At 47.3% G+C, this 13,645-nt stretch overlaps 4 protein-coding genes across 4 annotated transcripts; 2 read left to right on the forward strand and 2 right to left on the reverse strand.

The window, feature by feature from the left end:
- Window positions 1-273: 273 nt before the first annotated feature.
- Window positions 274-4,108, reverse strand: N7478_002367 (putative checkpoint protein kinase (SldA); the record flags this gene model as incomplete). Its single annotated transcript, XM_056918581.1, has 3 exons — window positions 274-2,486; window positions 2,545-3,004; window positions 3,113-4,108. The coding sequence occupies 3 exons, from the start codon at window positions 4,106-4,108 to the stop codon at window positions 274-276; spliced, it is 3,669 nt and encodes a 1,222-aa protein (XP_056781739.1).
- Window positions 4,109-4,569: 461 nt separating this feature from the next.
- Window positions 4,570-6,307, forward strand: N7478_002368 (DNA-(apurinic or apyrimidinic site) lyase APN1; the record flags this gene model as incomplete). The annotated part of the gene is made up of 4 exons (XM_056918582.1): window positions 4,570-5,057; window positions 5,120-5,239; window positions 5,296-5,430; window positions 5,494-6,307. 4 exons carry the CDS (start codon window positions 4,570-4,572, stop codon window positions 6,305-6,307), a joined length of 1,557 nt encoding a protein of 518 aa, XP_056781740.1.
- A 1,865-nt stretch (window positions 6,308-8,172) lies between these two features.
- N7478_002369 (putative nucleotide-sugar transporter) lies at window positions 8,173-10,032 on the reverse strand (the record flags this gene model as incomplete). Its single annotated transcript, XM_056918583.1, has 2 exons — window positions 8,173-9,507; window positions 9,583-10,032. 2 exons carry the CDS (start codon window positions 10,030-10,032, stop codon window positions 8,173-8,175), a joined length of 1,785 nt encoding a protein of 594 aa, XP_056781741.1.
- A 1,067-nt stretch (window positions 10,033-11,099) lies between these two features.
- On the forward strand, window positions 11,100-13,308 carry N7478_002370 (glycoside hydrolase family 15 protein; the record flags this gene model as incomplete). The annotated part of the gene is made up of 3 exons (XM_056918584.1): window positions 11,100-12,864; window positions 12,957-13,021; window positions 13,102-13,308. 3 exons carry the CDS (start codon window positions 11,100-11,102, stop codon window positions 13,306-13,308), a joined length of 2,037 nt encoding a protein of 678 aa, XP_056781742.1.
- Between the last annotated feature and the right edge of the window lie 337 nt (window positions 13,309-13,645).

Genomic DNA, 13,645 nt, shown 5'->3' on the forward strand with positions numbered 1-13,645 from the left:
CGATAGAATGAATTGGATGTCTGTGTCTTGTGACTTTAGCATAAAGAAAGTAATATCTACTAGACGAACATAATATGAACAGTTGCCAATGGTCAATGATGGAATGAAATGACATAGACAAATGATAAAAAATGACAAGAACGCGGAAAACAACTGTATGGGTATAATGTTTCATGATAAAACAGATGGGAATTATAAAAAAGCAAAGAAAGAGGGAGGGGAAGAAATAAAAGAAAGGATACAGCAAAGAAAAGGATGGCTATACAAGGCCGATCAGGGTCTTTCAAGCTTCTTTTTCCGATCCGCGAGAAGTGTCTCAATCTTCCGAAGCTGCAAGGCAAGACCTTTCTTCTCGGCGTTTACAACAAGCCAGTCTTCCATCTTATGACGCACATGGCGCATAGAGTGGATGACGGGAAGAACGGGGGGCGTAGTACCGCTAGGACGGCCATCTTGTTCCATCTGAGTCCACCGCTCAGAGCCAGGATTCAACAGAAGATCGAATACTTCGGCCCAGAGCTCTCGATCCCAATAGCGTTTCAAAGATTCGCGAATACGGTACGTATGAGCTGTGCCGGATGAACCTCCAGTGCTGCTCCTAGCAGGCATAGACTCGATGTGCTTGCCAAAAAGTAGAACGTGGATCGTACCAGCAATACCGTAAAGGTCAATCTGGTGTGTCCAAGGTCGTGCCTCTCGGATTTCATTGCACTCGTGCGTTGCTACCTCCCAGTCTGCTATGAATTGCACAGAAGGCTGAAAGGCATGCATGTCAATGCTGCGGCCGAAATCAATGAGGTCAAGACCCTTGCTGCGCCAGCCGTGATAGCCGTTGGGAGAGTAGTGTGCATTATCACGAGTGTCATCAGGCTGTTCGTTAAGATCCAAAAGAGACATTGCCGCGGCGGGGTCATTTTCCGAGCTAGCTTCATCAAGGCGAACAAGACAATTGTCAGCTTTGATATCGCCATGCAGTATGCCGTTGGCGTGAAGGGCTTCGACTGTACGCAACAGTTCAACAGAGAAAAACATGGCCAATGACTCTTCTAGACCGCCTTCGCTATGATGACTAGAGGTAATAGGGGCATTGCGAAGGACGTTGACGAGGTCGAGTAGAGTACCCTGGCCTCGATAGTCCTCCACAAGAAAACTTTCGCGCTGATGCACGTGTAGTTCATGCGCTCGTACGACGCTGTCTGTAGCACGGGTATGATCGGCAGAGTGTCGGAGTCGATCATGCGCGGTGCGAATCATGTAAAATTCCCAGGCACTGGAAGGCCCATTCTCGACCTTAATAGCCTCAAATGAATATCGTGCAGCTTTGTAAGGGCTAACCGTTTTTGAACATGAGTCCATGCTTCCAAATGTCTCTTCTTCGTCATCTGATTGAAAATGGCCGGTTTCAGAGCTGCCAATACTTTCTGCGAGATAGACTGGAGCGTATGCACCAGCACCAAGCTCGCGTCGAATAATGTAGCTGCGCTCCGCACCGGGGAATTTAAGAACAGGTGTATCGAACCCGTCATTGGCGCCCTTGGATTTTCGGATGTGGGTTCTGATGAACTTCTGAATCATGGAGGCATAGTTACTGTCCTTGGAATGGCTATGATACCCCGAGTAATTTTCCAAGGGCGGCTCCAGAGAGTTCAGAATCGTGTTACGGATACCTTTATCCGTTGGATTGCATTGCGCGTCCTTAATGATGGCTTCTCCCCTCCGGCGAGATTTAGGAACAAGTGTTTTGAAAGCAGTAGGGCTGAATGGTACGTCCGCTGTGGAGGAAATAGTGTGGTCGCCATTATACGGTGTTGCTCCTCCTACCGGGCTCTCAAGGAGATTGCCCATTTGAGGCTTCGAGGGAGTCTTTGTGTTGTACAAGTGGTTTCGTGCTGCCGTCTGAGAGGGTATTGAAGATTCGGTTCGCTCCACAATGGGAGTCATAAATGGCAGACGGTTTTGTGCCATTATCGCTGGATCTCTGTAGGTTCCACATAGCGGTGCATAATCTTCAGGCATCTCTGGGACGAAACGTTCTCTTTCGGGTGTTCCATGGGATGATTCATCGACGGAACCATCATTAAGAACTGACTGGCAGGTAGTATCGATACCTTCATGCCCAGGAATATCTTTGCTGACACTAAACTCGGTCCAATCTCCATCGACGACGCTTTCAGCCTGCGTATTGTCTGCATATTCAGTATCGTCGTAGGACTTGTGGAAAGTGTGCGTTTCTTCATCAGCGAAATCACTTGAAGCAGCCGACATGTGACCGAAAACCGTGCTATCAGCATTACTAGCAAGATCATCGTCTTCATAGTCGCTACCATATAAGCTGTCGGCTGCATCCTCGGTCTCAGCTTTCAAGGGTTGGTTGAAAAGGTCGTAGATCTCATCTGTAGCAGCTCGAGTATGCATGGTCATAGTTGGCTCCCGAGTACTCTTTCGCCGAACCTTTGAGTTGGTGGGCGAGTCGAACTTCATCTTGACTATTGATTCAAATAAGAAATTGATCATCCATTAACCTGATGAAGAGGTAACACTTACCAGTTTGTGTCGTCTGTGTCTCCCCGTGTACTTTCGATCGCCGTGCTTTGTTCGATTTGCTCTCTTGTGATCCGTCCTGTTCCTGAAAGTGAGATTTCCCATGTTGTTCCTCGAGAGCCAGCTTTTGATCTGATATTTCTGTTGCATCCTCAATGGGACTGGGCGCTCTTGGCTTTTCAATGGGGGGCTCGGCACCACCAGCGTTACCGGAAATCTGCTGGAGAGGTTCTTTTTGTTTCCGCCAGTTTTTACCGGTCCACCCACGTCTCATAGCCCGGAGCTCCTCAAAGCTAATTTCGTGTGCAGGGTTGTTTCGGTCAGGATATACTGCTTCCAGGTCGACGAAAACACGTTCTCGACGACCGGTTCGTGGGTTTACCGCTTCCCTTACATGGTGCTCGGGGATCTCCTCTGGTGCACTGGACTCTTGACTTTCTTGATGATGATTATTTGGATTTGACTGTATATAAACGATTGAAACAAACAGGTTAGGCCAGCAATTAGTCCTATGATCGTAAATATACGGAAGCCTGGAATAGGGGGAAGTAATTTGAGATTGCGCACTCACCTCATCCCGGAAAATAGCCATTTTTTGCGATGGCCCTGATTTCTTTCCTGCCTTCAAAGTCTCTCCAACCCATGGCTTTGCCTCCACCCGGTTCTCCTTTTTGCGCTCTTCCGTTGTCCCAATACTCTCCCAACCTTTCGTAGACCCACCGCTTGTAGCTGGCTGACTGGCAGCACTCTCATCTGCATCCGAGAAAATAGCCATTTTTGGTTTTCCAGATTTGGTTTTCGGGGGAGCTGTCGTTGAGGCCGAATCGCGAGCTGCCGCTTGAGGATCCGCAGACCCATCCGCAGAGACAAATGGATCCATCTTTGCGGCCAGCGCAGGCCGAACCTTCGGTAAGGCAGGTGAAGAAGGCCCCGCATCTTGAGGCTGCTGCTCATACCGGTGCTGAAACTCACTGTATTTTCGCAACAATCGCTCCGCTGGCCGAGCCTCATGGTCGACACCAAGTCTGTAAACTTCCTCCGCTTGAGTCCAACGCCCCGCACTTTCTAACCATGCTGCAAATTCCTCGTAAAACAGTGCCAGTCCCTCGCCGATATGGTGTCGTGACAAGAATGCAAATGTCTCTCGTGGTGCATCGGAGAAAAACCGGATATAATGCAACCATATGCGTAAGTACCGCGGATCGTTTTTGTAGTGGGTTGATGAAAGAAATGATTTCGTGGCGCGCTCAAGTAATGGTAGGAGACGAGACTCGGGAGTCGCTTGGGCTGATGGGTACGCGTTCAAGGTCCATTTAACATAACGGTCGTAAACATCGAGGGGATCGTCTGATTCTCCAATTGTCTCCAGCTCGCTTTCGTATTCTTCACGAATCGCATCGTTCAAGGTCCTTGTGTCATTAGGTGTTGGTGAAGCATATTTGTCGTTACTGCCACCTGAAAAAATACGGGCGAGTTCTCGTGCTGATCTACCTCCTGGGAGTGATTGCACGTTTTCTTTTTGAGCTTCGATAATGTCGAAGTCGATAAGATCCCCAGAGCCGGCCATCTTGCTGAGGTTTCAAAATGCCCCTTTTGCAAGCGCTGGCGATTCGATCTGTGTTTGTTGGCGAGAATAAGAGGGGGACTTTGGAAACTTTGTTGCTAAAGGTGGATTTGGTTATCGATAAACATCACATGACCGTTGCCGCGGTGATCAATCCCCAGTGCTTCTCGACAACGAACCTTGCTCATCGATTGCTTTGCGTTTTACATAAAATTGTTTAAGAAGCAATTTACTTGAGTGCCGTAGCCTAAAATCAAATTTAAGAAGAGAAGGAAGACCCCCTCAGCAATTCCTCGGCTTAACTACGCAAAGGCTCATTCTTACTGTTGCTTGGCGCCGGCCCAGTCACTTTTGGAATAGCGTATCCAATCGGATCAAGGACCCATCCAATTCTGGAACACTGGGTCCATCCCGAGACCTTCCTCAAAATATATCACCTCCAACCACTCTAAAACCGGAGCGCCATGTGTTGCGAACACGAGGAAGAAGAGACTCACAAGAGTGTCGATCCAAAGGGCCACAAGAGAAACCTAAGCAATGGCTCAGCCAATGATTCTCCAGTGAGACGATCAAAAAGGCAAAGATCAAGCACCAATCTCAAAGAGCTTTCCTCAGACGACTCCGAGGCAGACGAGGAGACCAAGCCGCCTGCAAAGTCTAAGCAGACGAAAGAAACACGGGCTAAAACTTCAACCAAGAAGGCAGTTTCTGACGTCAAGACTGTTTGTCGCGAGCCTGAGTCCGCTGACATCAAAGCGGAAGAGCCTGATATCTCAGCTCCTACCCAGAAGGCTAAACCAACTGCTAAAAGGGGAAAGAAGAGCAAAGAGGAAAAAGAGGCGGAAGTTATGCCTTTAGCACCGCGTACAAAGGGCTTAAAGATGCTTGTTGGTGCTCATGTTAGTGCTGCCAAGGGTGTCTTCAATGCGATTCATAACAGCGAGCATATCGGGTAAGCACTATCTTTTCCCATCAGACCCCCCCCCATCCGGAATCTAGACTAATGTGTACCAGAGGGAATGCATTCGCATTATTTCTGAAGTCTCAGAGAAAGTGGGACAACCCAGCTCTGTTAGATGAACACCGCGATAAGTTCCGCAAACTATGTGCCGAAAAGGGCTACGACGCAGGCGCGTAAGTAATCTAAAATCCGGAGCGAAAAGCAGTGACAGACGTACTAACATGACTAGACACATCCTTCCACACGGCTCATACCTTGTCAACCTTGCCCAGAATGACAAAGCAAAATCCAAACAGGCCTACGACTCTTTCCTCGACGACCTCCGTCGTTGCGAGGCTCTCGGCATAAAGCTCTACAACTTCCAGTAAGCAGCATTACATCGGTTAGCCGTCCACCCAAATAGCTCATTTACTAATACATCTACCAGCCCCGGAAGCGCAAACCAGACCCCACTCCCAGAAGCTCTATCCCGTCTAGCAAGCACACTAACCCAAGCCATAAAGGAGACGTCAACCGTCATCCCAGTCCTTGAAACAATGTGTGGCCACGGAAACACAATCGGCGGCGCACTCTCCGAATTCAAGGATCTTCTCGCCCTAATCCCGGAAAAGCACCACTCCCGTATTGGTATCTGTATCGACACATGCCACAGTTTCGCGGCAGGATACGACCTCGCTTCGCCGGAGGGGTTCAAGGCCTTCCTCGATGAATTCGAGGAATTAATCGGAATCCGATTCCTCAAGGCACTGCATCTCAATGACTCCAAGGCTCCATTTGGTAGTAAGCGAGACTTGCACGCTAATATCGGTACTGGGTTCTTGGGTCTTCGCGCCTTTCATAATGTCATGAATGAACCACGGTTTGAAGGATTGCCTATGGTTCTGGAAACACCTATTGATCGGGTAGAAGGGGAGGGAGAAGATGAAAGTGATGGTGAAGGCGGAGCTAAGAAGAAGGGGAAGAAGGGAGCCAAACGGCCTGTTGGGGCGTCGGCACCTACTGTTCCTGATCCGGGTGTTTGGGCGAGAGAGATCAAGTTGCTAGAGTCGTTGATTGGGATGGATGTTGAGGGGGAGGAGTTCAAGATGCTCGAAGCGAAGCTTTCGGAGGAGGGGCGGGAGACGCGGGTGAAGCAGCAGGAGCAGTATGATAAGAAGGTTGAGACGGAGAAGAAAAAGGAGGCTAAGGAGAAAGCTAAGGGGCAGAAGAGTCTTGTGGATATGATGAAGGGTAAGAAATAATTGCTGTACAAATGTGAGAATGCAAGTGAGCTCTGTGTAAATTAGATATCTATCTTGAATTCAATAATGTACTAAGTAATGCATTTTAGTGAGAACTAAACTGACTACTACACTCACCCATAAACGCTCCTACCCTTTGCTAGAAACAGTAGGTTTTGAAAAGGTGTTTAAAATAGTATTATATTATGTCTCTCTAATAGTTTTTTTAAATATTGATTTGATTCTCTCTTACAATACCTTTAATAAGGTAATTTTAGACGCTTAGTTGGGAAAACGAAGCTTTATAGCGGATGAAGATGATATGGTATTGAGGTTGGGTGTGAAACACGTGCCGCATTTTTACTATTATAAATCAATGAATTCTGCCAGTATTTTTTAATGGCGGTGGGATTTTCTGAGTGCATAGACGTAACCGTGCCTGAGACAGTAATGGGAGGTGTCTCCAGGTCCTCCAGCACGGCTAGTAGAGACTTGTTTTCATCTTCAGAAAAGGAGGTAAAATAAAGAAGAAAAAGACAAAGATTACAAGAAATTGTAAAAAAAAGGCAATACGAAAAAAATTAGCATTGCCTGGTTTCGATCCAGGGATCTCCGGGTTATGAGCCCGGCGCGTTTCCCCTACGCCACAATGCTGATTGGATGAAAAGAGCTCCATTTTTGACTAGATAACCAAAAGAGTACAATGTAAACAAGGTGTAGTGGCATTTCCTCCCTCGTTTATAGATACTTGTTTTTATGTCTAACAAAATAGGTAACGTAAAAGAAGAAAAAGACAAAGATTACAAAAAATTGTAAAAAAAAAGGCAATACGAAAAAAATTAGCATTGCCTGGTTTCGATCCAGGGATCTCCGGGTTATGAGCCCGGCGCGTTTCCCCTACGCCACAATGCTGATTGGTGAAGAGGAACTCTAATTTTGATTAGATGAGGGGAAAGCTCAGAATAGTGATAGGACCTTGGGAGTCAGGACTAATTGTGCCCTCCTGGATTATGAAACTCCAATACTCTCAATAAAAAAGAATAGCAGATTTAAACCCATCGAAACCACGCGAAGCCCGGATCTTGAGCCAGGGAGCCCGAGGGCTTATCTCCGAGCTTCATAATCAGATAGCCGTCTGCTCTGCCTCGAAGCTATGGACTCCGTTCAATAATATAGTCTTGAATTGTTTTGTATAATTGAAGCTAACTATACTTTTTATATTAGCTATACCTGTAATAATTTTAAGCTATTTTTATTATTCTTGTAGTAAGTTTAATAGGTATTAATCTATTTTAGTCTTTACTTAATAGTTTAAGACGGGGGAAATATTGATTGGTTGTGTTTTACTTATATTCAATATATTATAAATATGGAATATTTGTGTAACTTAGTTTTATTGTTTGAGGATTTTTATTGTCTTAATAGTAAGCTAGGGCGCTTGATTATGTATGTTTATAACTTTGACTTTAAAAACAATGTTGATTCCAAGGAGATGAAGCTATTTTATACTGTGTGCGATAAATATAACCTGAAGCTGAAGCCAAGTGAGATTCAGAAACGGGGAGGCAAGGATGACTGTAATTATGAACCTAAAGACCGCCATGCAAAGATAAAAAAGCATTCATCTTTCGGCTAAACCCAAACACTCGTTTCTCCATAAGACAAAAAGCAGTTACATGAAGTATCGGTGAACAAGAGACCCAGACATGAATTCAAATCATTACAAGGGGCCGGGTATAAGCCCTAGCAGGGTCTGAAGGCAGGCAGCATGGGCCAATCACCATACAAAGAGGGGCCCAGGAGATGAGCAGAAATGCATTATTCCAAAAAAGTCATATAGGTAGATCGGGGTAGGAAATGTGGTTATCAAGAATGAATGTTGTGAACTAGTTGTTGGCAGGGGTTGGTTGCCGTACTGGTGAGTTGGATTGAGTAGAGTAGAGATCTGGAGATGCGTGTCGCGCAGGCGCTTGTAATGTGTGGAAAGTCTGGGACATCGAGGTGATTGTCGGAGGGGCAGATTTAATGGGAGAGCTTGGACCATCATCCTCTGGGATGGTGGAGGTGGAAATGGACAGCCCTTGCATAGCGCCGCCCGCACGGACACGGAATGAACGCCGCTGGTCACCTGAGCCCGACGCATGCAAGTCGTCGTCGAGGTGGTCACTAGGTACAGAGCTGAGAAGACCCGTCCGGGGATTATCGGCACGGTTGTGATCGCTGGTCTCACCGCCGCTTGGGTCGGTATCCTCTGTATCGGACTCTGGGCTACCTTCACGGCTCCAGCTGTCCTGTGCCTCCTGGCGCATGGAAGAAATCTTCATATAGTTGTAGCAGGCGATACTGCCAATGGTCACCACGAGACCAGTGATATTGACAGCAGTCAACTTGTCGTGGAAGATAATACCTGCAGCGCTGATCGTGACGACTTCCTTGAAGATACCGCAGATACTCAAGGTAACCACGGAGGAGCGCTTCAGCAGTGCGAACTCAGATGAGATCATACAGAAGGCTAAAATTCCGGGGAATATAAGTAGACAGGTCCCCTGGAGGGTTCCATAAAGATCGGCAAGTTTAAGAAAGCCGTGATGAATCGCATTCGGGCCTTCCACGGCCAGAGAGATAACTATGAGAGTAACAAACATGACGGGCGTTAGGAGGAAGAGAGTTGAGAAGGGATTGGACGTTGCTGGATGGCGAAGCAGAAGGATTTGCGTTAAACCCCATCGGAAACCGGAAAAGAAGGCAGAAGCGATGACAAGCGTGAATCCAAGCGCATTGAATGCAGTCTCGCCAGCGACCATCATCACCACACCAATCGTCATTGTGGCGATAACCAAGATCAATTTCACCGAGGGCGACTCGAGGCGAAACAGGAAAGCAAAAAGGAGGACGAAGGCGAGTGCGGAAGATTTACACATTGTGAGGAAGGTGAGGGAAATGAATTTTAATGACATGTTGCCGAGGCCAACGTCGAGGGATGTGGCTGCACCGCAAGGGACGAGGCGGGTAAGATAGAAGAATTTTGTGAGGATTGGCTCGGACTCATCGCGATCGATCGGCGAGTTCATGGCAGAACTCGGTGGATGCTGCGGGCGCAAAGATGGGAAGATATATAGTAAAAGAGCAGAGAATGTGAATTGGACGGCCATGTGCAGGCTAGTGGTGAATAAAGGGAAAGGGAAGATCTTTTCTTCATCGGAGAACATCCACTTGTTATACTGCAGTCGAAAGAGGACATTAGCAATCCATTCATGGATAAAGGAGATAGAGATATCAATAGGGATTCAACTCACAATGGAGATGGACAACGAGAAGAAATACCACATTAGGATCAAGCCTCCATTGACCATGAGCTTCTTGGCCACATTGCGATCTGCCAGACCAAGCTGCATGATGCCATTTGATGATTTGGTGTCTGCGATACGAGCATCCAGTTTGCGGCGTTGCCTGCGCCGTCGACGTCGCTGACGTTTCTGATGTGCTGTAAGGCCTGTTTCCTCATCATATTGATCATCATCCGAGCTCATATCCAACTCGTGAGACTCTATCGGTACGCCTGAATTATCAGACGCATCGGTCTCATCAGCTGTTAAAGGCTCTTGTTCGTCCCATTTGGATCTATCTTCTCCTGGTCGGAGACTTTCTTCCCTCTGTTCCGAGGACCCCGGCGGTCCCGGTCGGTTTGCCCCTGTAAGCACCGAGCTGCGCCGCCTGTGGTGGTTGTTGGCGGCTGACAGCCCCATCTTGGAAATGTGATGGGGGCGTTAGACGCGGATCGGAAGGGATGGGGTGGAAGAGGCGAGAAGTGTGTACCCCATGTGCGGCCGAGGGGGGGAGGAGTTCACGCGACAGTAGGCACACCCTATTATTGCCGGGAGAAACCTCGACTCTTCAGGGTTGAGGGAATCAGAAGAGACGAGGGAGGGTAATAAATGCCAAGGAAAGTGAGTGAAAGGGTATCTTTTTTATTGAAGAAATACGAAAAGAGAGTAAAAGGAATGAAGGTCGTAAAAAGCGGTCACGAGGGAACAAAAAAGAAAGTTGCTGAAGAACACAAACTCAATAAGGGCCCTGGGCGGTGATGACCCTTTTCTCGGGGCGGTTTTTTGTTTTCTCCTCTCCCTCTTCAGTCCCCTGCTAGTTGATTACTGGACGCCACTACTCCACTTTGCTTCTCGCTCCACTGTCCGGTCGATCCGGGGTCCAAAGGGGAAATAAACCAAGAAACCGCCATGGAAACACTCCCATCTATTATGGGATGATGATTGGTAGGGCTTGATTTCCGCTGCTATGGGAAATGGCAATCTATGGGCGAGCTGGAGGATGTAAATTAGCTGGGAGGAGCTGGCTGCATGAGTCTTCACAGCTTAAAATTTGCCCCGAATGAGGGGCCAGTCAGCACACGGACAATTTCCATGAAGACCGGCACTTTGGGGCTGATCTTTTGGATTCAAAGTTCATGATCAGCGCAACATGCATCGATGTTCAATCCCGCTTACAAGACCCTCAAGAAAGCGACCATTCCATAATGATGATGTGTGCGCGAACTCATCGGTTTGGCGGAGAGGGCGACAATCATTGGCAGAGCCATTCAATATCAACATGACCTCAGCTAAGATTTATTGAAATTATCATCATTATGTCGTTATTTCCCAGGGCTTCCGGACAGGATATGGAATTCATATATTTCCCACCGCATGGCCTCGTGGAAAAATTTCCGCTGCTTTTTCCCACTTCTGTCCGAACCTCTGTCTCTATTTACAGAGTCGTGTTTGTGTGACTAAATCATTACATTAATCCTCTCGACAATATGTCAGATAATCAATATAACGCAATCGAAGATTACGGGTTGATTGGTGATATGCACACGTGTGCTCTGGTGAGCAAGGGGGGCAGTTTGGATTACATGTGCTGGCCGGTGTTCGATTCGCCTTCGGTATTTTGCCGTCTGTTGGATGACAAAAAGGGAGGCTTCTGGTCAATTGACCCATACAAAACCGTGGTCGACCCCCATAGCAAACAGCGATACTTGCCGTACTCGAACCTGTTGGAGACGCGATGGACAAACGAAGATGGTGTCGTGACCATGCTGGATTATTTCCCGGTGACGCCCAAGAAAAGTGCTATGTCAGGCCGACTGCTGTCTGGATATTGTCCATGCAACGATCCCGGTACCAACCGTTTCAAGTCTGGACTACAGCATTCTGGCGTTCTGAGAAAGCTGGAATGCAGTCGTGGATCGATGGAACTACAAGTTGAAATGTTTCCTGCTTTCAACTATGCACGAGATTCGCACAACACTCGGGCCAAGTTAGAAAATGATATGCAAAAACATCGACTGCAGACGGTCCACTTCGAGAGTCCGACTGAGCGTCTAGAGCTTGAGATATTTGCCGACTCGAGAGAGCCAGACAAGCTGGGGTATCCAAAGGCCAATTTTACATTGGAGGAACGACAAGGCTTGCAAGGCCGAGGAATAGTCGCTTGGATCAAGATCTCTGAAGGACAGACCATGCACTTCATCTTGCACAGCCCCGAAAAGGCCATGCCTAGTTCCGCAACCATTGCTGCTTATTTGGGCAAAATGGAGGAAGAGACTTCTGACTATTGGACGGATTGGACTCGAAAATGCGCATTCCGAGGCCACTATCGCGAGACCGTGGAGCGCAGTCTTTTAATTCTAAAGTTGCTCACTTATAAGCCAACAGGTGCGATCGTGGCTGCGCCGACCTTCTCACTCCCAGAAAATGTTGGCGGTTCCCGAAACTGGGATTATCGCTATTCATGGGTGCGAGACACAGCTTTCACGCTTTACGTCTTTCTGAAGATGGGATACAGTCGGGAGGCAGAAGCTTATGTTAATTTTATCTTCGACCGGATCTTCCCACATGCAGCCAAGGATGTTGATCCCGAGAGCAAACGGCCCTTCCTTCCACTTATGTTCACCATCCGAGGGGAGTATGACATACCCGAGGTGGAACTGGAACATCTCGACGGTTATAAGGGAAGCAAGCCGGTCCGTGTCGGCAACGCCGCCGTCTTCCACACTCAGTTGGACATCTATGGCGAGCTGCTTGATAGCATCTATCTCTACAACAAGCATGGAAATCCTATCACTTACGATCAGTGGTCTTCAATTCGACGAATGGTGAACTATGTGATTGGTGTTCGAAACCAAAAGGACATGTCTATTTGGGAGTCTCGTGGCCAGATCCAGAATTTCATTTATTCCAAGGTCATGCTTTGGGTGGCACTTGATCGCGGGATTCGGCTTGCTGAGAAACGATCCAGTCTGCCGTGTCCCGATCGCTTCAAATGGGTCCAAGTGCGCGATGAGTTGTATGATGAGATCATGACCAGGGGCTTCAATAACGAACGCCAGCATTTCTGTCAAAGCTATGAAAGTCCAGAGGTTCTCGATGCCTCCATCTTAATTGCTCCTCTCGTCTTCTTTGTCGCACCAAATGACCCGCGGTTTATCAGCACCCTCAAGAAGATTCTGCAAAGCCCCGAAAAAGAGGGGTTGTCAAGCGCTAAAATGGTCTTTCGATATGACCATCAAAAAGCTAATGATGGTACGTGCCATTTATACAGATTTTTAATATCTTTCACTTTCATATCTATTGGTTTCTCTCTTTGTGAGCTTTTACTAACTTACGTTTCACAGGTGTTGGTGGTGGCGAGGGTGCCTTTATCATGGTTACCTTCTGGCTTGTCGAGGCCATGGCTCGTGTATGTGAACTTTTCCTCTCCTGTTTTCTTCGTGCGACATGCAGAAATTAAATTCGCGCTAATTCCTTCTCCGTAAACAGGCCGCCAAGTTTGATGTCCCGATTCCGAATATGTGGAAGCTCGCTCTATCCCATTTCGACAATATCCTGTCCTATTCAAACCACCTGGGAATGTTCTCTGAAGAAGTGGCCATTTCAGGCGAGCAGATGGGCAACACACCCCAAGCCTTCAGTCATCTGGCGTGTATTAGTGCTGCCATCAACCTAGAAAAACTGGGGCGAGGCTGAGTCTTAATGAATCATGGGGATCTTAGACTGCTATGTGTTTTGTTGCGTCAAAAATGATTTTATGTAGTTCACTACAAGTCCAATAGTAATAATTCAATCATGCGTGAGTATCTAGTACATGGATACCTCAGGCTACTATTCATAATGTTTCTTTTAAATGGTTGGGCAAGTTCCAATTTTGGGCTTGTTCTTCAGGCACATAAGGTAGCGAAAGTATCGTCAAATTACTACTTAATCTACAACCGTGTTGTAAAAACTGTTGGATATATACATAGTCCTATTCTTAATTCCTCAACTAGATCCCAGGCTTCCAAACAGATTTCAGCGTCTTTTGCTG

Source organism: Penicillium angulare (assembly GCF_028827245.1).
Source record: "Penicillium angulare strain IBT 27051 chromosome Unknown utg000003l_segment0_segment0, whole genome shotgun sequence".
In the NCBI taxonomy this organism is placed as follows: domain Eukaryota; kingdom Fungi; phylum Ascomycota; class Eurotiomycetes; order Eurotiales; family Aspergillaceae; genus Penicillium; species Penicillium angulare.